This window comes from Lutra lutra, chromosome 4 (genome assembly GCF_902655055.1).
Source record: "Lutra lutra chromosome 4, mLutLut1.2, whole genome shotgun sequence".
NCBI lineage: Eukaryota > Metazoa > Chordata > Mammalia > Carnivora > Mustelidae > Lutra > Lutra lutra.
This window is the reverse complement of record NC_062281.1, coordinates 174712176-174737029: the sequence shown is the minus strand read 5'-3', so window position 1 is coordinate 174737029 and position 24854 is coordinate 174712176. Positions and strand designations below refer to the sequence as shown.

General features: G+C 54.7%; 1 protein-coding gene across 1 annotated transcript; it reads right to left on the bottom strand.

Moving 5' to 3' along the window:
* Nucleotides 1–854: 854 nt before the first annotated feature.
* Nucleotides 855–24854, bottom strand: LAPTM5 (lysosomal protein transmembrane 5). Its single transcript, XM_047727516.1, has 8 exons — nucleotides 24685–24854; nucleotides 10361–10454; nucleotides 9600–9676; nucleotides 7975–8106; nucleotides 7178–7300; nucleotides 5499–5594; nucleotides 3492–3584; nucleotides 855–2245 (listed from the first exon to the last, which is right to left on the bottom strand). The coding sequence occupies exons 1-8, from the start codon at nucleotides 24769–24771 to the stop codon at nucleotides 2156–2158; spliced, it is 792 nt and encodes a 263-aa protein (XP_047583472.1). The 5' UTR covers nucleotides 24772–24854; the 3' UTR covers nucleotides 855–2155.

Here is a 24854-nt window from a genome sequence, read left to right as displayed (position 1 = left end):
AGAGACAGAGAGAGATTATTGCAGAATTTGATTCCTGGGTCCAAGCATGCCCAAAGCCAGAAATCTCTGGATTTTTTCATTTATGTGAGCCAAGCAATACCACAGCCACCTTTTTTTTTTTTTTTAAATTAAGTTAGCTCCCACAAGTTTCTGTTACTTGCAACCATCTCCTTCCTGCAAATGCCCTTCTTGGCTGAAGCAAGCCCGGGTGGGCTTACGGCCAAAGGACCCTAATGAATGCAAAGGCTCCACGATCCAGGCCCCATACTTCTCTAGGCTGCCATCCCCACATGCAGCCACACCGACCTACCTCCCCCGGCTCCTCTCCCCGCCTCCGCAGGGGCCCTCTACATCCTTTTCCCTTTTGCTTACCACTGCCCGCTCATCCTTCCAGCTCAGCTCTGTGAAAGGTCCCCCAGGAAGCCTTCGCTGACTGTAGGGATCTCTGGGACTTTCCTTATCGTGGTGCTGGCCATGGGCTATGATAATCACTCATAGATCTGTCTTCTCCCACCCCCAGGCTGTGGGTGACTGGAGGCACATCTGACCCATTACGGTCACCTGGTACCCAGGCCAGGACCTGGTTCCAGGCAAGCACTCTCCAGGTGAGTGGACTTCACATCTTCTCTGGGGAGACACCAGGGCACTTATGTGTCTGTGACTTGTGATCAGAAACAGGACTGGGTCAAGACACTGCAGCTGGACATGGCCCCTGTGAGTCTCTGGACTGAATGAATCCGTGCATGTGTGTGTGCATGTGTGCATGTGTGTGTGCACATGCACATTTTGTGGGAAACGTAGGCAGCGCTCCCAGCCCTGCCTGTGCCACATTTTAAGAACCACATCAGCCAAAGTGAAGCGTGGTGCTGCTTTATTCAAACTTCTTCCCCGTCCCACACAAAGAAATTAAATGAGGAGGTGCTGGCAGGGAGCCCCCCCTCAGACCCCAGAGAGCCTGCCTCCGTAGCCCTGTTATCTCCACCTCGGGATCAGGTCCCTGGAGAACCCCAGCCTGCAGGGAAACGGGTGAAAGAGGGGGTGTGGGAACCCAACCTTCCCATCTACCACCACCGCCACCACCGCGAGAGCCCGTGGCAGGGTCTGAGACCACAAAGAGTTCCCCTGCTTTGACCGAACCAACACGTGGATTTAGTCCAGCCCCCAGATCTGCCTGATGTCAGGGCTAAATTGCGTGTAAGCACAAGCATTGGGCAGGACAGAGGGGCCTCGGCCCAGACTGGTGACAGAGGGGCCCCCACTGGGGGATGGTGGCAGCTCACTACCCGGGACAACTGCTCCTGAGGCCGCCCTTGTCACAGGCCCCATTGCCGCGGGAGGACGCTGGCCACATGTGGCCGACTGTTGCTGATGGCTGTCTCCAGCAAAATGACTGTGTGTTTGTCGGGGGACAGTTTGGTGGTGGGAACAACTGTTATCTCCTGGAAATAGCTGTCGGATGACGTTGGGCAAGTGTGAGAATTTTCGTTTGAACTAACAATTACGCAGCCCCTCGGAAGTACCGGATGGATCAGTGTAGGCAGCCAGTTACTGGACTCGATGGAAGAGAATGGTTTGGGGCTCATTTGATTTTTATTGTTATTATTGAATTTTATCCCTGCTTTGAATCGACTGGTGGTTGGCTGTCTGTAATTGTTGAAACCAGAAATTGGACATAGGTGTTTGGCGGGGAGGACCCGGGGACGATGACTTGGCCTCGTGGCCGTGTGAAGGGACAAGTGTCTAAAACCAATGCAATGGATGGCAGCTTTCCCCCACAACTGGTTCCCTGCACTGAGAAGCGTGATTTTCATTTGTCAGCCACATGGTTCCACAGGTCAAGTTGCACATCCTTTAACCAAACCGACTGGGCTAAGAATGACAAATGGTTTAAACAGATGCTGGGGCCAATCACAATAAGCCAAGGACTATTGGACCAAATTTCCGAGAGACTCAAGGAGTCCTTCAGCCTGAAGTTGACCCAGTTGTGAGCGTCTCCCAGGCCCCACGGGAAAAGCAGGCCAGCGAGGGGGACACAAGCGGATTGTCCTGAAGTCAGCCGGGTGATTCACCCGGGCCACAGGGGCCACCAAAGCAGAGAAGCGGATTGCGAGACAACTCCGCCCCTCCCAGCACGGGGGCTGGGGCCTGGTGGTCGTCACACTTCTGAGTAGGGGGGCGGTGCTGGTCCCCCATCCGGACTCTTGTACGGTAGAGACACGGCTTCCTCATAGGACGGCAGGACCACCTGTGAGCAAGAGAGATGGGGGCTGAGGACTGGCCAGAAGGAACCAGGATCCCAACCTGGAGTCAAGAAGCTCCAGCCCCGATCTCTGGCAAAATGGATGATGGTGATGACCAGCACGCCTTGGGGACTTCCTACGCTAGACACGGCATGCCCGAGACAGGTGCACTGTCTATTTCTACAGAGGACAGACTTCCCTCTGCCTGCCCAGCTTCAAGTCCCCGTGTGGTGTTAACGAAGCACCATTTTCCCTGGGAGAACCTTTTCCGTCCACATGCTTTCAGAAGACTTGGTCCCACCCCTCAGATCCAGAGTGGGACATGCGACCTAAGTGTGGCCACTCAGAGAAGAATTTCGTCCTCCCTGGTTAACATCATTGGTTTGGGGATAGCTTGTGAGCCAAGCTGTTCCCTCAGACATGCTCCTGGGCCTTTCTGCTGGGGTTGCTAAGAGGGTGGGGGATGTCAACCTAGGAGTTTTGGCAGTCATCTTGCCACCATGAGGAAAGCAGAGTCAAGAGATAGAGAGGATGAGATCACACCCAGGTGACCAGCCTCACAGTCAGCCTCTGTGAGCCAGACCTATATTGGACCTTCAAGTTCTGGGACCTAATAAATTCCTTTTTTTTTTTCACATAAGTCAGATTGAGTTGGGTTTCTGCCACTTGCAACCAAAAGGGTCTTGACTAATACAATCCCCATTTTCTAGATGAGGAAAGTGATACCAAAAATTTAAACCAGCTGCCCTTTTCCCATGATGTATTCAATGAGCTACTTCTAAGTGTACCTCATCCCTCACCTGGAAGGTCCCTTCCCTTTCCCAGCTAACTTGTATCAACTGAGAGTCTAAGACTTGGACAAGTATCACCCATTCCAGGAAGCCTTCCCTGATGCCCCAGATGAAGCCAGGTACCTCCTCAATGTTTCCCTTTCCCCCATACTTCACACTGCGTTGCTATCAGATCTCTGTGTCTGGATTTTTTGTGGGTTCTACAGTCCCCTAGGATGGGGTGGCATCTGTTTTCTTTGTACCCTCACGGTTGGATGCAAAGCAAACAATGAGGCAGAAAATGGTGAATGCATGAATGAAGGAATAAATCCTAGACTATCAGAGCCAGAAGAGATCTCCACATTTCTTCTGGTCCAATCATCTCACAAGGGGAGAAACCGCAACCTAGGAAGGGAGAGAGACCTGCCCTTGGGGACACAGGGAGTGGCAAAACTGAGACTTGATCCCCCACCGGGCTGACCTTCTGCAGCATCTTGGAGCTGCTCCTCTCCTCGGCCGAGTTCACGTACTTCATGAATTTGTAGCATCTCCACACACACTTGAACATGTAGACCTGGAGAAAGAGCCAGATCAGACGATGCTTTGCTGACCGCCCTCGCTGCCCCAGCAGGCCTGAGACAGATGCGGGCACTTCCTGGGAAGCCCCAGCTCAACCCAGAAGGCAACATCTGGCTACTGCATTCAGCCCCCTGTCCCTGAGCAGGGGCACCTCACCTGCCGGTCCCAGGTGTTCCGAGAATAGTTCTTTCCACTGCCCCAACGACCTCGAGCAGAAGGGGGCTTTGGGGCCCAGGCCCCCCTCCAGCCTCCCTGGCAATGGTCCTGCAAATCGTTCTTCTCTACCCCCTTGGGGCTAGAAGCTCACATCTCCTGAGATGGCAGGTGATGTAAGCAACTGCTTTCTCTTAGCAGTGGATGTAAGTAAGGGGGGATATTCAGGGTGGGGAGGGAGGCCCCCAAGGGGCCTGTTCAAGGAACAATAACCTATAGGTCTCTCTCTGCCCCCAAATGCCTCCTAAGGAAAGAGGATGTCTTCTGAGATTTCTCTTGTCTTATGGAACACCATGATGGGAACTCAAGAGACAGGAATAAATAAAATGAATTATAAAAAAATGAAGTAGGAGGCAGGTGGAGGAGGGTGACCAGTGAGACAGAGTGAGGAAGAGAGAAAACTTCCCCCAAAGACGGATAAAGAACTGGAAAGGCGCGGGAGACAGAGCTGTGCTCTGGGCCCTGGGGACTGGCTCTGCAGGAGGGTGTAGGATGTCAAACCACCACCACCCCACCCCATCCCACACTGGCTCCTTGAAGCCTTCAGGAAAGTTCTTACTGAACTTCACTGAAGCCCTTGGGCTAGGCCCATCCTTTGAGGAAGGCTCAGAGGAGGGAAGTTCCGTTTCCAGGCTGGCAACAGATGATGGCGGAAGCTGCTCAGGGCGCCAGTAAAATCAGGCAGCGATGTCCGGTTACACCCACACACACAGAAAGACTGGGAGGAAATGCGCCCCAGTATCAGGGGTGCTTGTCTCTGAGTGGTGGTGGTTTGTGAGCTGATTGCCTTCTTTCTGCTCATCAGTAGTTTCCAAATTTCTATGATGATCCCACTTTACTTTCACAATCAGAAAAGAACACTCTTGAAAGCCTTTCCTTCTGCTGAGTTGACATCAGCCTCCCCAGGGCTTTGGGACACAGGCTCCAGGCCTGGCCTCTAGAATCCCCATGAGGGTCCTTTAGGTATTTGAAAACCCCTTGAGTCACCTCTTTCCAAGCTGAACTGCCCTGGTTTCCTTGACTCCCTCAGATGGAAGAGTGTTCTTACCTCTCCTCCCTCCTGGTTGTGTGGCTATTAACACTCTCCAGTTTGTCATCTCTCTCTAAGAATGGGGACCTGACATGGGACTCTATCTTCTGGGCCTGACCACCTCAGAGAGGAATTAAACTATTCCCCTCCCTCCTTCATACCACCAAACCTCTAGTAATGTGACCTCAGGACCCATCTTTACTTTGGTGCCTGAATCATATAAAACTGTGACAGGGGCAAAGCAATATTAATTCTGTCCCTTTCACAGATGAGACCCAAAGCCCAGAGAGAAGTGACTCAGAAGGCAACCAAGCAGCTAGCAAGGGGAGAGCTGGGACTCGTATTCAAGATTTTCTGAATCTGATTTCAGAGAGAACAGCTCCTCCTTCCCTGGATAAGGGTCTCTCTGGGTTACACAGTAAGTCCCTGACACTCGAACGCAGTGGTCTTCCCTGCAGCCCCCTCCCCCTCAATGCAGTGTCTCCAAGGATCCCAAGTGGGGTCCAAGGAGCTGGTGGGGGAGGGTTGGAGGAAGGAGCCAAGAGCAAGGAGGGCAGCAGCGGGAGACAGTGGAAGACTTCCCTGCCTCCTAACAGTCTGGCATGGGAGGGCCTGGGCAACGCGGGCTCCCCGCCCTCCCCAGGGCCGTGTTGGGGGGACTCTCACCTTCAGGATGAGGACGGCGATGAAGGCGATAGAGAAGATGATCATCATCTTGATAAACTGGCTGTAAGCCACACCCTCCTGGCTGGGGAGATAATTCTGCAACAGATTTGGGGGCCGCATCAGTGCCTCTGCCCACAAGGAACCGTTCCAGGGTCCCCTCGTGGAAGAATGAGACCATGTGGTACAACCGCTGTCCCGGCTGACCCCTACCAGGGCCCTAGGAGGCAGGCGCTCCCTACCATCAGCCCCCCACGGCAGGCGAATAAACCAAGGGAAGCAGGTGCAGTGGCTACCCGCCCAGTTGGCTCTTCCCTGGCTGGACCCCCCCGGCCCCCAGCAGCAGCAGGCCCATCTCTAGAGGCTAGGCTCACTGACAGAACCACCCTGTCCTGACACACGTGGGGGGCACGCCACAGCCATGCCAGCCAGCCATCATGGGAATGGCCCCTCCAGAGCTAGTCAAGCCCTTGGCGTCCACAGCCCCAACCCCATCTCAGGGGGTGGGGGGGACCTCATGAGAGACTGAGCCACTCCCAGATTCCTGGCTCTCAGCAACTGTGAGATGGCAGCTGTGCATGGTTTCAAGTCACTAGGTTTGGGGAAAATATGTTAGACTGCTATAAAAAATGAATATTATTTTTTTTCCTTAGAGAGTCTTTATTATGTTTATCTGAGTGTGTGTGTGTGTGTTCTTATCATGGACATCCTTAATTTCTTCAACTCTGATATTTCATTGATTCAAGAGTCTCATCATGCCTGAAGAGTATATGTAGAATTAAAGCCTAAACTTCACAAAATCATTTACTCTATTGCCACAATGATTTCTAACGTCAAGAATGAGATTGTGAGTTGTGTTTTGTTTCTGTTATGCTTATCCACACTTTGGAGTGAAATACTAAATCCAGCATTAAACCAAAACATGGGAATATACAAAAGATGATGCGAAAATGCGAATTTTCAAATTTCAAAATTCGGAATTTCGAAAATGTGAAAGGCCCTACGTGAACAGTGACATTCTTTTGCAAGGCTGATGTGTGGGAACAAGTTATACAGGTAACATGTGAGACTGGAAATCACCCATCCTGTCATATCAGAATGCTTTTGTAGTTTTTTATGTATTGTATGTGCGGCTACACTGATAATCATGCCAGGGATAATTACATACTTCAGTGGTGTTAATTTGGGGATTTGCAAAAATCTGAGGATGCATCTTTATAAAAACCAGGCTACTTTATCATTGATCAAGGGTTGTAGAGAAAGGACCTGGGGCAGTCATCTGGTCCTCTTTAGTTATACGGGGTAGTGCCCTGACATCGTGCAGAGAAGCCTCAAGGGCCATCTTGAGATGTGTTGAGTGCCCCCCTTTCTCCATGAATTTAAAAAAAATTAATATTATTTCTGCGATGCAATTCACACCACAAGGTTCCCTCTGGGATCAGGCAAGGCCGTCCCTGAAATCACAGGTCTGCCTGCTTCTTCCCTTGGTCTCACGCGCTCCTCCCTCTCCTTTTCGAGGGTCTTCCTGAGAGCTCTCCCTCAATCAGGTGCTCACACAAGTATCCTCTCCCTCGGCTCCACCTCTAAGGAACCCAGCCTAAGCACGGAGGCACAGAGAGGAGAAGCAGCTCGCTCAAGGGCGCACAGCCCGTGATGGGGGCAGGCCCCCAGCCCACACTCACCATGTGGTTCATGGCCTTGAAGTTGAGATAGGTGGGTACTTCCATGTAGGAGCTGCAGAGAGTCAGGATGCTCAGGCAAAAGTCGAGCAGCTGCAGGGTCATCAGTGGGACCTTGGAGGGGCCCTTGAGGGCAAAGGCAGGAAGGAGACAAACCAGCAATGAAGCCCCAAGCCAGAGGTGTCTGTGCTGTTCAACACAGTCAGCCAGAGACACCGGGGAATTTCTAACCCACAGGACCCAGAAAGAAATGGATGCCCGTTGTTGAGACATCCTGCCAAGGGCTGGCGGCGGGACCTGGGCTCCAACCAGGGTCTCCTGATGCCCAGCCCAGGACCAGCAATTCAATCTCTTCCAGGACAACAGTTAGGGAAATTCTGAAAAGTAACTTTCGGGGAGCTGAGGCAGGGATTGACACCTCCATCACGGGCATCTCCCCTATGGATGTTTATCGTTGGCTTTAATCAACTTTATCTTCCTTCTCTCCACTTGGTTACAGAGAAGGGACAAAGAGGGGTCTGGGCACGGAAGTGGGCATGCGTCCTTCCCTGCGGTGTAAACCGTCTGGGCTGGTATGGCCAAGTCCCCACAACGTGCTACCTGCCCTGTATACACTGTCCTCTCTTAATGCCCCCAACACATGGGGATGGGGAACCCTCAGGCGCATTTTATAGAGGAAGAAAGCTGACCTGATTTGATGGGGTTAGGGCTCATCAATGAGGGAGGGCCCAGGGGACAGAGCCCCTGCCACCTCCCCAGACTGGCCGGCTGTGGGACGTGGAGCAGGGCTGGGTACTCACCACCCAACTGCTCCTGGAGGTGAACTTGAGGTAGGCGGGCAGCTCAATGTAGGAGCCCAGCAGGGTGAGCAGACACAACAGGTAGTCCATGATTTGCAGGGACAGGAAGGGCAGCAGGTACTTCTCCCGGTTCTAGAAGACAGGCTTAGCACTGTCAGGGAGGCCCCCACAGCCTGAGATCCCCATGTGCCTCCCCGCAACCTCACTGGAAGCTCCCTTCCCTCCCTGGGTAATATGGCCCTCTCCCAAATCCTCCCCTCCTGGCTGGGCCAAGGTGGACCCACATCCCTTCCCCTGAAGGAGGTTCTGGGATGCAGAGAATGTAAGACCCAGACCCTGAATGCCAGGTGTCTTGGTGTCCCCGGAGACACAGAGATAAGTGCCCCTGGGCCTCCAGGAGCAGGGTTTCAAGAACCCAGCCAGGAAGGGCTTTGTGTCCATTTTACAGATGGGAACGTGTCAGAGAGGACTTCCTGGAGGTGGGGACGCTGAGGCTTGATCTGGAAAGAACCACGAAGGAAATGGGGAGGGTATTGGAGACAGAAGGGCCAACATAAGCAAAGATCCAGTGAGGGAGAGGGAAGGCCCGCATGGCTTTGGTGGTGGGACCCTCCTCTGTGTAGACTGCTCTTGGGGTGTTTGGTCACGGTCAGAGGCCCTTGGTGGCGGATGCTGAAGGTTCTCTCCTTCAACTTCAAGCAAGAGACTACTGTGACCAGTATGAGTGCTCATGAACCCACCCTTGGGGACAAAATCACAGAAGGGTGGTTTTGTGGTTTCTCAGGTGGCTGTCTAAAATCACTCAGGAGGCAGCCAAAAGAGCCAAGACTCAGTCTCAGGACCTTCTGGAACCCTGGTCCACTCTCCTAGCTGGATCATACCCATCTCTGCACGAGCACCAGGGAGCCCCCTGCACAAGGTACAATCGCTCCCTGGGGCACAGAGCTTCCAGAAAGATGCTGTTGGCTCAGGGAGTGATGGGGGCAGTGCGGGCAAGGGGGATGTATTCCAAACAGCCCCCCATCCTTCCTTGCCCCATGCTGCTGGCTTGTGAGTGCCAGGCCACCAGCTCCCCAGGGAGGACACTCTTGCTGGGGCCTGCTCCGGTGGCTGTGTGGTGAGGCCCTGGCTTCCTGCCCCCTGGGGGCCAAGGACAGCCCAGTTCCTCTTCACAGAAGCCTGAGCCACAGCCTCTCTCTCTCTCTCACCAGCTAGCTGGGTGGAACTGAGCCTGACGCATCTACCCTCCCCTAGTCTGGTTCCTCTCCCTGATTACGAAACCCACTGCTCTCTCCCCTCCCCGTGCCTTGAAATGACCCTTCCTCTTCTCGCTCATGTGTGTCACCAGCTGGTATGACCAAAGTGTCCATGTGCCTGACCCTACACCTGGGGGGGTCTGTGTCGAAGTCTGGTATGGAAACGAGGCTTTCCAAACTGCAAGCGAGTGTGAAAATCTCTAGGGTGCAGGGCGAAGGGGGGTCTCCCAAAACACCCGCCTCCCACCCTCTTGGTGGCCATTGCTGCCCACCCAGCAGGTGTGAATGGGGGTGGGCAGGAGGGTAGCTGGGGCTCCTGGCCAGCCCCCAGGCCCTGATTCCCATTCCCCTCCCCTGACAAACCCTCACCTTGACCACTCCGATCAGCAGGCTCAAGCTGATGGCAAAGAGCATGGTGATGAGCAGGAAGCTGGAGACCAGGTTAGCTGGAAGGCAAGGAGGGCAGTGAGGAGCTCCGAGGTGACCCCAAGGACCCCAGGCGGGTTCCAAGGACCACATTTTGGGAACCACTGGTGTGGGGGCTGTGACAGTGAGGAGTGAGCTCAGACCCTGCCCTCCTGCTGTTCTCAGTCTTAGGGAACTACGGAGATAGCAAAAGAGCATTTGGGGTAATATGGGACGCAGGGTGGGAGGGTGGCCCGGGTCTGCTTTAGCCAGGGAGAGGCCGGGGAAGGCTTCTCAGGAGGTAGCCCGTGAGCTGAGTGACTGGGAGTCCAAGCAGCTGAGACGGGGCTGAGCTCGGTGTGGTCTGCACAGCAGGAGCAGGGAGCGAGGCTGTAACCCAGAGCCAGAGAGGCCAATGGGGGCGGGATCCCACCGTGGGGAGTTTCTGTCTCATTCCAGGGTGGTGGGCAGCCACTGACAGACATCATCAGGACAGTCCTGCTGTCACCTTCCTAAGGCAGTTGGGTTTGCAAAGCACTTTCCTCTCTGTTCTCACACCTAGAGACTTGGGTGAAGACAGGTCTCTGCTTGCAGAGGAAAGACCTGTGGCTCAGAAGGAAAGAGTCAGAGCAACAAACCCCAGCCCGTCTGCCCAGAGCCAGGCCCCTCTCCGCACCTACTCTCCCCACACCTGCCGCTCCCGCTCCAGAGTCCCCAGAACCTACCGAGCCGGAGGTAGCCCTTCTGCCACACCTTGCAGGTCTCCTTGCCGTGGACCACCTCCACTGAGTGCTCGATGAACAGCAATACACTCATGATCTGGGGGCAGACAGGACGTCCATCAGTGGGGCCCGCACAGATCCACCCCTGCCCCCTCCCCACCGAAGGCTGGGTCTACGGAGCATCCTGAATAAAGTGTGGCCTGTACACATAGACGGCTCAAGCTTTCTTCCTTTTCCCAGCTGTGTGAGCTTGGCCAAGCTACTCAGCCTCTCTGCGCCTCAGTTTTCCCATCTGTAAAATGAAGCTAGTGCCTATAGCTACCTAAGAAGAGTGAGTGAGGACATTCCAGGAGAGCAATTAGAACCGCACCTGGTAAAGCAATAACTGTGACTACTGAAGGTCAAGTTTGGAGGGGGAGCGTCTGAGGGCTCCTACCAGTAACTGGGTCCCTCTTCTGCACCCCTTTTGCCACAATGGGCTTTGGGCATTACAGGAGCTTGGTCAGAGTTTCTGAGCAGCATAGAGCTCTAGATTCTTGGAATTACCCACAGAGACGTGACAGCACCTGACCCGTGACTCCCCAGGGAGCCCTGCCAATTCCATCCCCTATGGCCCCTCAATGTCCCCATCTACAAAATGCAGGTACTATAATACCTGCTTCATAGGGTCAAAGTGGGGCGGGGTGGAATCATTCACTTAAAGTAGCTCTGCTCACTATAATGATTGCTGCTATCCTCCCTGGAAGGTAGGTTCCAGGCAGGGAAGGCTTATGTCTCTCTTGTTCACTGGTCTAGCTACTGTGTTGGATGGATGGATGGATGGATGGATGGATGGATGGATGGATGGATGGATAGATGAATGGATGGATGGATGGATGGATGGATGGATGGATGGACGATGAATATACCCTATCCAAATCTGACAGGCCTGAGTGTTGTGGCCCTGGTGACAATAGGAGTCCAGCCACAAATTTGAAAAGACCTCGGAAGTCACCTTGCCTGTGCCCTCTGCCATCAGACACAGGACTCCTTTAAGTACTTCCAGCCAGGGGTACTCCCAGTCTTCTGTGTGTCCACCTACTTGCAACAAGCCTTCTGCCCTTCCCCCACCACTGCATACCCACAATTCTCCACGCACCATCTGTCTGCGCTGAGAATCACAAAACTATCTCCTTCCTTGCAGTGGATGCCCTACCTCTTTTAATATAGCCGAAGTTTCCGTTGGCTTTCTGGGAGGCCCTGCACTAGTAACTCATGCTTAGCTGACAGGCAACAAAACACCCACCTGTTTTCCCCTTGCTCACTGTGTGAGGGTTTTTTAGCTCAGACACAGGTCTCAATTTGTCTTCCATGTTACATTCTGCTCAGGGGGCACAAAGGGACAGCACAGAAGAGTGATGAAGAGCTGAGCTCCAGAGTCAGAGAGAGATGGAGCTGAACCTGGGTCCATATGTGACCTTGGGCAAGTCATTTCACCTTTCTGAGTTTTCTCATCTGGAAACTGGCAATCACTGAATTTAGTAAGGAATAAATTGCACTGTGTTTTTAAAGCACTGAGCCTGGGGCCTGCAGTGAGTGTTCAGCAAACACAATCTGCTTTTGGCTCCTGTGAGCTTGCAGGGGGTCATGGAACGGATCAAGAGCAGGGTGTCGGGGGGTGGACAGAGAGCTCGATCTAGCTGCCCCATCTACCTGGTGGAGGGTGAACCAAAAATGTTTTGTTTCACCAAAAAGGTTGAGATCAGCCCTGAGGGGAAGGCAGATGCTGTGGGGGCTGTGGCTGGCACCCACAGGAAATAGCCCCAAAAGAGAAAAACCACTTCCTTAGCCCCTGAAGCCTGAGGCTCCAGCCCCTCTCTTCCCCAATTTCACCTTTAATGAGGGAAGGAGGGAGGGAGGCAGATGACAGGTCCATCCAGGACAGAACAGGATACCCTGCGAGGGGGTGAGCTCCCCATTCCTGGGGGTATACGAGCAGAGCACCAATAAGATTCAGCTGCGCTTAGAAGGGCACATGAGTATCTACCAGGTGTGGCAAGAGAAGACTCTGGAAGTCCCAAGAATCCAGAATTGTTGGAGATCGGAACGAAGCTCAGAATCAGACGATCCCAAGCTCCAGCTGCTTGAAAGGGTCTCTGCCCACTTCTCTTCTAAGCATCCTCCGTTTGTTTGATAAGCTCATAGAGGTTAGGCAGCTTGCCCAAGGACATACGGCAAGTTGCGGACACCGTGGAGACTGGAGTCCAAGTCCCCCAGGGGTGTCCTGGTGTCTTTGCACACACCCCACTCCCTGAAACACCTCAGAGCCCCCACTAGCCGGTACCCCAGAGTGTGCGGATATTTTGATCATGCACCTATGTCAGTAAAACCTTTTGAACGCACTCCTCTATATTTCTTTCTTTCAAAATTATATGCGTGTTCTACTGTTCTGTTATTACCAACATCATCACACACACACACACACACACACACACACACACACACACACACAGAAGTTACTAAAGAATGTAGTTGAAAAATGGAAATTCTAATACTGTCCTCCTGGGGCCCCCAGCCATCATCTCAGGCATCACCCCCCTTTGGAGACCAGTGCTAACCCACAGCTGTCCGCAACCCCTAAATTCGGGCCCTAAACGTCTCTTATAGCCCTGCCACGGCACCTGTGATCCTGCCATTAACATCCCAGCTACCCCCACCACCCACCCCACCGTATCCCATGACCCTGAGCAAGGGAGGGAAGGAGAGGGACCCTGGTACATCCTGACTAAGGTGCACTGCCCTCACGTCCCAGTGATCCTCCGAAAACAAGCAAAGGGACTATTCTGAATACTCTCACCCCCATTTCACAGACCAGGGAAGCAAGGCTCAGAGAGGTCCAGTGACTTGTCTGTGGCCTCCAGCTGGTAATGGGTAGGGCCAGGATTCAAGCCCAGGCCAACAAGCCCTAGATTTGACACCCTCCGCTATCCTTCCAGTGCCTCCCAGCCTCTGGCCTCTGCCCGATGCCTGCCCCCCTTCCCCGCTCCCATGCCAGCGCCCTGGCTGAGTCAGAGGGGCACCACGCCCTCCCCCCCCCCCCCACAGCTTGTTCCCAGGGCAGCAGGGGCAAGAAATCATCCTCCTTTTGTACAAACCACTTGTGTTTAAAACCAGATTCAGCCTGTTCTCTATTTCTACCCTCCCGACAGTCCTGGAAGGGGAGAGAGAGAATTCTGTCCCCATTTGCCAGATGAGAACCCTGAGGCCCGTAGAAGGCAGGCACCAGCCCCGAGTCTCAGAGCCAGGCAACCTCAGCATCGGCCTGAGACCCTCTGCTGGCCCCCTAACCTTTGGCAGAAGACACCAGCCTCAATCCAGAAGGATAGGAGTCTCACCTCCCTAGGAGATGGGATGGAAATTTGCTGACGTTTTTTGAGTACCTACTGTGTGCTCAGACCTGCACACACAGGCTTACATCACAGTCTCCCAAAACCTTGCAAGAGAAGCAATATTTTCCCCATTTTACAGATGAGAAAACAGAGGCTCAGAGAGGAGAAGTCACGTGGCCCAGCAGGCATCTGAACCCTGGAGCCTGTGCCCCTAGGGCTCCACCCAGGGCTGAGTGGGCCCAGCCCCTGGTCTTGCCAACCAACTGCCCACCTTCCCCAGGCAGCTCTGGACACCACCACCACCACCCCTGCTCAGGACCCGGCAGCTGGGACACGAGACCACCCTCTGCCTCCCAGCTGTGTAACCTTGGCCAGTTCCCAGTTCGGCCCCACCTTCAGTTTACCTGCTCTGGTCAATGAGGACAAACACTCCTGTTTGCACCCAGGGCCCCTAGGATGATTGAATTCCTGCAAACCATGCCCCCTCACCTCTAGGGCACCCAGGGTGGCCCGCCCAGAGATGCACCTTGCACATCAGAAGGCCCTCACCACTCCGCCCATGTCCCTGACCAAGAGCCCTTGTAGTTCTGGGAAAGTAACTGGCTCACCTACAGTGCATGCTGGGAGAGGCCCGGAGCCCCCCAGCATCCGGATGTCCCAGGGCCTAGGCCCTCACCTACCTCTTGCCCCACCCCCCCACCCCGTCAGTACCCACCAGGACAAAGAGCTGCCTTCTCCCGTGACCCACGACCTCTGGGGACAGGACAGGGCTCTTCTCCTCCCACAAGCCTGGGAGACAGCAGCCACTCACCACCCTCTCCTCCAACGCAGCATCTCTCTCTGCCTTCCCTCTGCAGCATCGAGGTCATGCAGAGTAGAGCTAGAGTGTATGGGTCAGGTGGTCCCAGGCCCGACCCAAGCTCTGTGCCCCTGAGCAAGCCACTAACCTCTCTGAGCCTGTCTCCTTGTCTGGGGAATGGGGACAATAACCAGACCTGCCTCGTAGGGCTGCTGTCAGGTCAAAGGACATGATAGCATGGAGCCAGGCATACAGCTAGTGCTCCATAAACGAACACGTTGGTCAGGGTTCATTAATCTGTGTAGATATTCATTCAGTCCTTCTGTTTGTTCATCTGGTAAATACTCTTGGAGCACATATTGGCTCCAGGCTCTGTCCAGAGAAGCCACTGACCTTGGCCTGGCCTGCAGGTGTCATGGACCCTGGGGAAACCACGGGTCACCAGTGTGTTCAGTGCCACAACAAGGGACACGAGGAGGACTATGGGTCCCTGATGAAGGAGTGATCACCACCATCTGGAAGACTCAGGGAGGGTTTCACAAATAGGAAAAGTCTGAGCAGGGTTTTGAAGGGTAAGTAGGAGTTTCCCAACAGAGAAGAGAAAAAAAGCATTCCGGGAAGAAGGAACACCATATGCAGAGGCCCAGAGGCTGGGAGGGCAGCTCCAGGGAAACCCACAGGCAGGAATGCCTCTCCCTGAGGGAGGGAACGTTCCCAGTGTGCAACTGAGCCCCAGGACAATGCAGTGACCAGCCCAAGTTCACGTGGGAAGTCTGCTGCAGAACCAGAATCAGCCTCAGTCCTGACACCGAGTCAGGGCTCAGGCGACAAGACCACATCCGTGGTGGCTAGGCTCAGCCCAGCCCGCCATCACCGCTGCTCTCCATTCCTCTTTTGTACCTCTTCCCTCTGCTTCTTCCCGGTTTCAGTTCCCATTCCCATCCCCAGCCCGTCCCTTCTCTCTCAATAACACGCACAACTTCCCAGAGCTCAGCAATGGGGGAAGTGGCCAGGAAGTCGGGAGAATGCCTGTGGGTTTGCCTGGTGGTTCTGAGGAGCAGCCAACAGCTTGAATGAACCAGAGGCGGCAAAATCACGGAAGGTGGGAGACACGGGGGCACCAGTGAATATGGCCAGGGCCACAACAGCAACGATGCCCCAGCTGAGTGTGATGGACAAAATGTTGGCCGGGTGGGGCTGATGGGGGCAACCGTGCTGGGAGGTGGGGGGCCATCATGTGGCTGGGTTTGGCAGTGACCGTTTTGACGACAGGGGCAGCAATAATAGAGGTGACCATGGCTGTGACCGGGTAACAGACAAAAGGCAATAGGCAGAACCCCAGTGGGCATGCTGGGAAGCTGCGGTGGACTGCCTTGATAATACGGCCGTGACATTGCTGCTGATGTTGGTGACAGCAATGACATCTTGATATGACGACCATGACGACAATCATGGTGGTGGTGACACGAAATCCCCAATTCTAGGGCTCAAACACCATTCTCCAGTCCAAGGAGGTGGGCTCACCTTCTCTGACCTCCGAGGGCTCAGGACCCACCATCTCAGAAGCAGGTGGGCAGAGCCCCACCCTCTGAGATGCCAGGGGGTCCCCTTTACAGAGACCCGCTCCTCAGTGAGCACCTACCAGGTGCCAGCCAATGCAGGACCCTTTCTGAGCCTTCCACTTTATTTGCTCTTGGCAAATCTCCCAGGTCAGATGGTCCCCCGACTTACAATGGAGGAGAGGGTGGGCAGGGGCGCGGGGGCTGGGTGTGACTTGGCAGAGGTTGCACAAGGAGCCAGACCCGGGCATGTCCTCAACCCTTCACCAACAGATAATGCAGTTTGCAAAATGGGAAGTGGGTCCCCAGTGCGCACACCCCTTCCTGCCCCTCTCCCTTTTCAGGGCCACCCCACCCTGACCCTGTGTCCTCTGGCTCTGGTGGCCTAGCCACCCAAGGGTGGCAGCACATTCAAACCATTATCATCACCCTCATCATCATCACACCCTCGCTGAAGCTCGTCTGCCCACCCTGTTTTCCCTGGGGGCCCCTGGCTTGTCTGGGGCGGAGGATAGGAGAAGAGAACCAGACACATGAGCGTCAAGAGGAAGCCCTCCTCCCCCACCCCCTCCTTGCCAGCCCATACTTCCTGCAAACACTTATGAAGGCTGGGGGGGGGCATTCCCTCACAGCATTATCTCCCCAGCCAACCCCAGATACCGTCTGCCAGACCCTTTTGGAGGAGTCCGGGCTCTGCTGCCGCCCGGGGCCAGGCTGCCCTGCCCTGCCCCAGAGCCGGCTCTCCTCCCCAACCCCCCACCAAGGCTGTTGCTCTGCTCTCCTCCCACCCACCCCTGCCCCTCCACTCTTCCCTCCACCCGGCCAGGTTGCCTCTCTGGGCCTCAGTTCCCTCATCTGTGGAACAGAGGGAAGGATCCCCTGCCTCGCGAGGCGGTCACAAGGAGCAGATGAGGTGACATGTGTCTGCTACCAAAGATGGATCCACTCAGAAAGACGCACTGACCTGCAGAAGTGCTCGCGTGTGGTTGGTGAACCACAAGCCCCCCACGGCTACGGCCACGGCCACGGCCACTCTAACTATAACCTCCCCAAACTAGAAGCAAGCCTCCGCAGAAGGACAGGCAAATACGTGGTGATATATTCAAACAGTGAAGTACCGTGGTGGGCCTTTGGAGGGGCTCAGGGTCATTCTCTAGGTTTGGCCAAAGCCCCCATCATCCTCCACTTCCTGAGTATCTGGGGACACACCCTGCATCCAAACTATTCTCATAAGCCATCAATCCCCTCTTTACCTACTGAGCGAGGCCACCCCCCTCCCTTGAGGGCTACCACTCTCATGGGACAGGGCAGAGGCCAAAATCTCCTGGGGATACCCACAGCTCTTCATCCTCAGCTCAGCCTTGTGAGAAAAGTTCTACTCTCCCCATTGCTCCCCACTTTGCAGGTGAAACTGAGACACGTGGGCTCCAAGTTTGGACGAGCCAGGCCCCCTGGCTCTTAGAGGCAACTCTTACCCTGTCACGGCCAAGAGGCGCACCCTCCCCACGAGGTCCGGACCATGAGCGTGGGGCGAGTGGGGGTCCGGGGGGGGCTCTCCTTCTTCCTCCACCACAGGCTGCCAAGTTGACTGGCCCCTCCAAGCCTCTTTCCTCTCCTGCCGAATGGAGGCTCCCAGGTTTGCTGCCATTTGTGGGGGTGTTCGTGAGGTGCTGGGTGTGTCTCCACCTGGTTTCCTGTGAGTCTCAGAATGACCCTGCACGCTAGCATCACTGACCCCCATTTGCCAGGGGAGGAAATTGAGGCTGGGGATGGGGGAGGGAGGCCCTGGGCTCTTAGCAGGGCTGCGGGCTGGAAGGGCAGGGAGCCAGCACCCGCCCCTGCACAGCTTCATGCTCAGCTTCCTGCCTCATTAGGGCTTCAGACCTCTGTGTCACCGCCCCCCTCCCACCCCCGTCCCTAAAGGGACCAGCGCAGGCCTCGCAGCAAACACAGAGTGAAGCCTGGGTTCCGGGTCTGCTGCCTTGGGCTCAAAATAAAAGCCTCATTTCCTGGGGGAGCTCAGTGTCAGGGTGGTGACCGACAAGCATCAGACCCCCCCCCCAGACTCTGCCCTCCAGTCATGGGGCCCAGTCTGAACAGAAGGACCCCCTCCTCCCAGCTGGTGTCTCCCCGGCCTGGGGTCTGGCCTACCCTCTCCCACCTCACAGGTTGGAGACCTCCACCACTCAGCACCCCCAGGCCTGGTAGCACAGGAAATGTTCCACTTTGCCCCCAGGGGATCTTGCGCCCAGGCCGCAGTGGGTCCAGTGGGTCCAACAGCCTCCACAAGTAGCTGTGTGGGCCTCCAACATTTTACAAGTTAGAAGGCAGGCTGCATGTCCCAGAGATGAGGAGCGTAACTCTGGCCCAACTGGGCCCCCTGGGCCATGGCACTGGGGAGGAACCACAGTTCCCCTCCTACCCCTAGCGGCCTCTTCACACCTTCAGGAGGGGCACAGACCAAGGCCTTTCGGCCCCACATGGGCATCAAGTGTGAAGGCAGAGGCCCTAACAGACTCTCATCTGGGGCTTTCCCCACCTGGCAGTTGAGGCCTATTTTTAGGCCCTAAACAGATGAGCTTTTGAAGGTGTGTCTGCTCCCCCATCCCACTCTGGGCCCTGGCTGGCAGCCCCTCACTCCAGCGGGGCCACACCAGCTCAATACCTCAAAGCAGTCACCCTTGAGTCAGGGACTCCTAGCCCTGGGTAGCAGATGAGGAAACTGAGGCCCCAACAGCAAAGGTGTCTGCTTACTCTGGGTCACATCACATGTTAGTGATGGAGGCGGTGCTATGATTTTCAATCTCAAAATGGAACAGAAAGAAGAACCCCTGGGAGTCTGAGAAGGACAAATCAGGAGGGCTTCCTGGAGGAGGATGCTTCCTATGAGCTAGACCATAAAACAGAAATGAAGACTGGGGGAGGGAAGGATCTCCCAGACAGGTGGGCCACCCCCAGTCCATGGGCCAGGTAAGGAATTCATTTGTTCACCCACTGGTTCATTCCCCACACCTGTGTACTGGAAGGGGCGCCCCCAGGAAAAGCCACTGTCTGTCTACCCGCGGGAGCCAGCCAGGAACCTTCCTGGCCCTCTGCTTTCTCATCTCTAAAAGGAGAGATCCACCAAGCAGAGATCCATCCCCCGGCCTAGGAAGCCTGAAAGAAATAAGGAACTCCGTCCAGCCTCCCCCACTACTCCTCACAGTCATCCCTCCCTAACCCCCAGCTCTAGGAACGTCTCAGTCTTCCAAACATCACAGAGCCTCTCCCTTCCTCTAGGCTTTGCCCAGGCTGCTCCCTCCCCAGCAGCCCCAAGCATACACCCGCTCATCCTTAGCACACCTCTGGCCTCCTCCAAGAAGCTGTTCCTGAATCCCCAGCCTCCACTCCAGGACTGGGCTCAGGTCCCTCATCAGTGCACCCGTGTCATCCAGCAAAGCCACCATCACACCTCTCCTTGTGCCCGGAGCCCCTGGAGGCACAGGCCACAGACGTGTCAGGCCCAGACCCCGGCCCGGGGCTCAGCACGGAAAAATGAAGTCATGTTGGAAAATTTATCTGCATTAAGAACAGGCTCCTTTACACAAGAGAGGTTCGCTTGACTTTTTTTGTTTTGCAATTTATTTTTTTAAAAGATTTTATTTATTTATTTGAGAGAGAGACAGTGAGAGAGAGCATGAGCGAGGAGAAGGTCAGAGGGAGAAACAGACTCCCCATGGAGCTGGGAGCCCGATGTGGGACTTGATCCTGGGACCCCGGGATCATGACCTGAGCCGAAGGCAGTCGTCCAACCAACTGAGCCACCCAGGCGTCCCTGTTTTGCAATTTAAAAAGAGCATGCTAGAGCAACCAGAAAAATAAAGCAGCCCTGGGTTATAATCCAAGGCATAAAATAAATAACCACGAGTTAGTATGGACGTAAATAAATACATCGTTTAGTTATAGAATAGATAAGGAGAACAAACCGATCTCCCATGAGAAATTCCACATATCTCTAATATTAGGTAGCTCGTCTGCCCCCCAGAAGTAACTCTCCACTCCTTCAGTGACGTTCTTCCAGAAAGGACAGTATGGGGTGGGGGACAGTGGGGAGAAACCTGACAAACACGACCTTGGCCGGGCGTTCAAGGTCATCATCAACAGTGATGAGACATGTTGGGAGTCCACACCTTTGATAGGATGTGCTGAGAATGGCCCTTCACCTCTGCCGTCTCCCTTCCAAGAACACTTCACCCGAGCCCAACCAAGAGAAAACTAAAAGTCCCTTTTGATTTTGAGTATTTGACTAAATGTATGAGCAGTACTCCTCAAGACTGTCAAGGTCACCCAGAATGGGGAAAATCTGAGAAACTGTCCCAGCCAAGGGGAACCTGAGGAAGCACAAGGATTAAATGTAACATGGTACCCAGGATGGGATCCTGAGAGAGAAAAGAGGTCTGAGGGAAAAGCTGAGAAAATCTGATTAAAGCCTGGGTTTGAGTCAGGGTCCCGATGGGGACTCGATGTTGACAAACGTGCCATTCTAACGTAAGATGCTAGCCCCGGGGGGAAACCAGGTGAGGAGCGAACAGAAACTCTACTGTGTTCACAAGAGTTCTGTGAATCCAAAACCATTCTAAAATTAAATTTCCTTTAAAAAGCAGTACACGCACTGGGCGCCTGGGTGGCTCGGTCCGTTGAGTGACCGACTCTTGATTTCCGCTCAGGTCACAATCTCAGGGTCATGGGACCAAACCCCAAGTTGGGCTCCCTGCTCCTTGAAAAACCAGTTTGAGATTCTCTCTTCCTCTCCTTCTGCCCCTCCCCCTGCTCATACTATAAATAAATAAATAACATAAGCTTAAAAAAAGAAGTAGTTTATGCTCATTGTACCAAGTAGAGAGAATGCAGGCATGTAGGAAAAATTAGAGTTTTCACAACCCTATTACCCAGAGATAGCCAGAGTTAGCCTCCTTCTCTCCTTGGCCTAAAGCAGGTGCAAGCTTTTCATCTGGGCAAGGCATTTTAATGCAATTCTAGGCAGCTTGGAGGGGGAAAGTCAGGGAAGGAGCTATTTCTGGGCAAAGGGGTCTTCTGGGGACTTGCCCACTCCTGTCATTGGCTTAGGACATACTTTGGGTTGCCAGACAAGCCAGGGCCAAAGGGGCCAATTTAAGAAAGCTCTCTGGGGGTCCTGGGTGACTCAGTCGGTTAAGCATCTGCCTTCGGCTCACTCTCTCTCTCAAATAAATAAAATCTGAAAGAAAGAAAGAAAGAAAGAAAGAAAGAAAGAAAGAAAGAAAGAAAGAAAGAAAGAAAGAAAGAAAGAAAGAAAGAGAAAGAAAGGAAGGAAGGAAGAAGGAAGGGGGAGGGAGGGAGGGAGGGAGGGAGGAAGAAAGGAAAGAAAGAAGAAAGAAAAGAAAAGAAAGTTCTCTGACTCCTTTACACATGCAAGTTTGAGTCAGAAATCACCGTGACCAAGGAAACCCTCTACACAAACCCAGCGGGACCTTGAGGGAGACCCTCCAGACCTTGGACAACAAGAGGGTCCTCCCATAAGGAGGTCCCCTATGACTGATAAAGAGTAGAGCTGTCTTAGGATACCAAAGACCTAATTTAAGCCTCCCCAGAGAGGCCAAGTCCAGGAATAGCTCTCAGTGTGCCGTTGTCATCCATGACTGGCTCCAGATGACGACAGTCTGGGCCATCAACACATCTGGGCAGCAGCTTCTCTTTTTCCATCCAGATGTTAGAGACCCTGCCAGCACACCTGCCACCCAGCCCCTCCCTGTCCTTTCTGGGAAGGAGCAGAGGCTTCTCCAGACTATGATTCTCCATTGCAACAAACCAAGGAGCCCAGAGAGGACTGCCCAGGCCGGGAGTCCAACGTCCAGGCTTCCCCTCTGCTCTCATGCCTTCCGCTCTAGAACATCTCATGGCTCCCATGGTTCATGTTGCAGACAGTGATCCTCAACCGGGAGTGATTTTGTCCCCAGTGGACATTTGGCAATATCTGCAGATATTTTGGTGATCATAGCCCAGGGGTGCTGTCGGCATCTTGTGGGTAGAGACAAACAATGATGGTAAACATTCTACAACGTGCAGCTCGGTCCCCACAACAGAGAATTCTCCAGCCCCAGATATCAGTAGTGTCCTACAGTGAAGGCCTCAGCTTGCTCTCAGCCCATACCACCTCCCTCGCCCCAAGCCGAAGCCTCCAAGTTGATCTGGGTAGTGTCCCTACAAAAGCTGCCACCCCTCGGTCTCTATACTTTGCACACCTGTTCCGCCCTGTCCGTACTCCCCACAAGAAAACTCTATGCCTCCACCAATGTCACCACCTCCAAGAAGGCTTCCCTGATCCCTTGCCCACACTTTCTCCAGCTCTGTGAGTGGGCACTGATGTCACTTCCCCACATAGAGGTGAGGACCTCAGACAGTGCGATCAAGAAGAAACCCCAACGGGGCACCGGGGGGGCTCAGTTGTTGGGCATCTGCCTTTGACTCAGGTCATGATCCCAGGGTCCTGGGATCAAGCTCCGCATTGGGCTTCCTGCTTGTGGGAAACCTGCTTCTCCCTCTCCCACTCCCCCTGCTTGTGTTCCCTCTCTCGCTGTCTTGCTGTCTCTCTGCCAGATAAATAAATAAATAACATCTTTAAAAAAAAAAATAAAAGAAAGAAACCTCAAGGGTCCCCAAGCCTGCACCATGCGGGACAGCGGCTGGCCCACATGGCTTGCGTATGGACTCGTTCTGGCCAGCACCGGAATTTCTTTCCATCTTGAATCAGTCACCGATGCAGAAATATATCAGAAAATGCAGCATAAAAGCCTGTGTTTCCTGCTTCCCTACGTGTCAGAAGAGCAGCTACCGGGCCCACTACTCCTTGGTGGCAACAATCAGCAGAAGCCAGAGCCAACCCAGGACGGGGCCCCCAGGTCAGCGCCGACTGTCTGTGCCACCGCCCTCCCTTCCGTGACCTGTCCAGCCTGCAAACAGGATGGAGTTAAAACCCCCAGGGCCAGTCCCCTGACGCCCTCCATCATCCTTCTAAAGGGAAAACTGAGGCCCAAGAGAAAAAGTCGTCCCAGGTCACACAGCCAGTTAGTGGCAGAGCTGGGGTCAGGGCCCAGGGGCCCACTTCCCACAGGGACCCTCTGCGTCCATCACTGTCCTCCAGAGAACATTCTGCTATCTCAGAGCTTAAAGAGGCCCTAAGGATTGGGGGTGGGGACAGCCAAGATGCCCTTGCCATCTCTCAGGGTCACCCCTCTGGCAGGAGCCAGGCAAGGAGGCCTCTGAGCAACTCCCCAAACCAGCGTTCCGGGGTCTGACAGCTCGACGCCGGCTACGCGGCCGTGGGCGCTGGGTCTGACGCACACTGATAACAAACGCTTCCTCTGCGTCAGGCGCGGCTCTGCGCCTTGTAGATATGAACTCCCTCGATCCTCTCAGCAGCCCTATCAGAGACGTAGTACTATTTTGTAGTACTATTTTCGGTGAGGAAACTGGGGTTCAGAGAGGTTAGGTAAGCAGCCAGAGGCCGCACAGCTAAGAAGCAGCGAGGCCAGGACTTGCACACGGGCGTGCACCCAGAGGCTGTGAGCTGACGCCCCTCGGGAGGCTATGCTCTGGCCACAGCCCTGCCTGACCTTCCCCAAAGCAGAAGGCAAGTGCAGCCAGGCTGAAACAGGTCACAGACACCCACCACAGAATGCCAGATTTAGGCTAATTTTGAGGAAGCCCTTCTAGGCTCATGAGAAAACGGTTACCCACAGGCCCTGGGGGAGCTGGGTGTGGCTCAGAGTGGTACAGTGGGTGGGGGTGCGGGAAGATGGGTCTGGACAGAGACCCCAACCTTCACCCACCGAGACAGAGCGGGGAACCTCTGGCCCCAGGCGGCTGGGGCTCACCCAGCATCTCCCTGCATTCAGAGAAGACAGAGGCTCCATGCTGGGGCTGTGCACACCAGCTTCCAAAGGGGAACCACCGGCCACTTCTCCAGAGCGTGGGCCAGGCAAGCCATCCTACCCATCAGCACAAGATCGCAAGTTTCCTTTGGTGAGAGAAGGCCGTGGGGTGCCAAGCTACCAACCAGAGGCTCCAGCCCCCTCGCGCCCTGCTAGGGAGTCCCGCCTTCCTCCCCAGCCAAAAGGCCCAGGGCCCCCACTGGGGAAGAAGCAGATCCAACTCCAGAAGCAGTCTGGTTCCCCAGACCTGCCTGCCCTCCACAGCCCCTTCCCAGATGCTGTTGCATTGGAACCTTGTGGGTGCTACGTCATCCCATTTTACAGAGGCAGAAACTGAGCCTTGGGGGAAAACAGTGAGTTCCATTCACTTAGAAGGAGGCCCCTTCTCCCACCCCTGCTCCACCCCGGCTGTGGCTGCAGGGCCCCCTTCCCTGTTCGGCAGAGGGGGAGACTGAGGCCCAGAGCAGGGACAGGATCAGTCGGGGTCCCACTGAGAGGTGGTGAGTGGTGGTCCTCCCATGGTGGGGAGTTCCATAGAAGGGGGCCCTCTCATTTACACCTGTGCGTGCACACGTACACACACACACGCACACACACATGCACGCACACACACATGCACACACAGCCTCCCCACGCCTGCCTGTACACTCACCATGTGGTAGATGGCCAGCGCAGTGGTGGCAATGCGGACGTTAAAGCAGCAGCAGGTCTGGTGGACGGCAGGCGCACGGGGAGCCATGGTGCCGCTGTCCCCTGCTCCTAGGCACTGACAGGGAGAGCCCAGCGCCCAGAGCAGGGCAGAAAAGGGGAAGCTGCAAACTG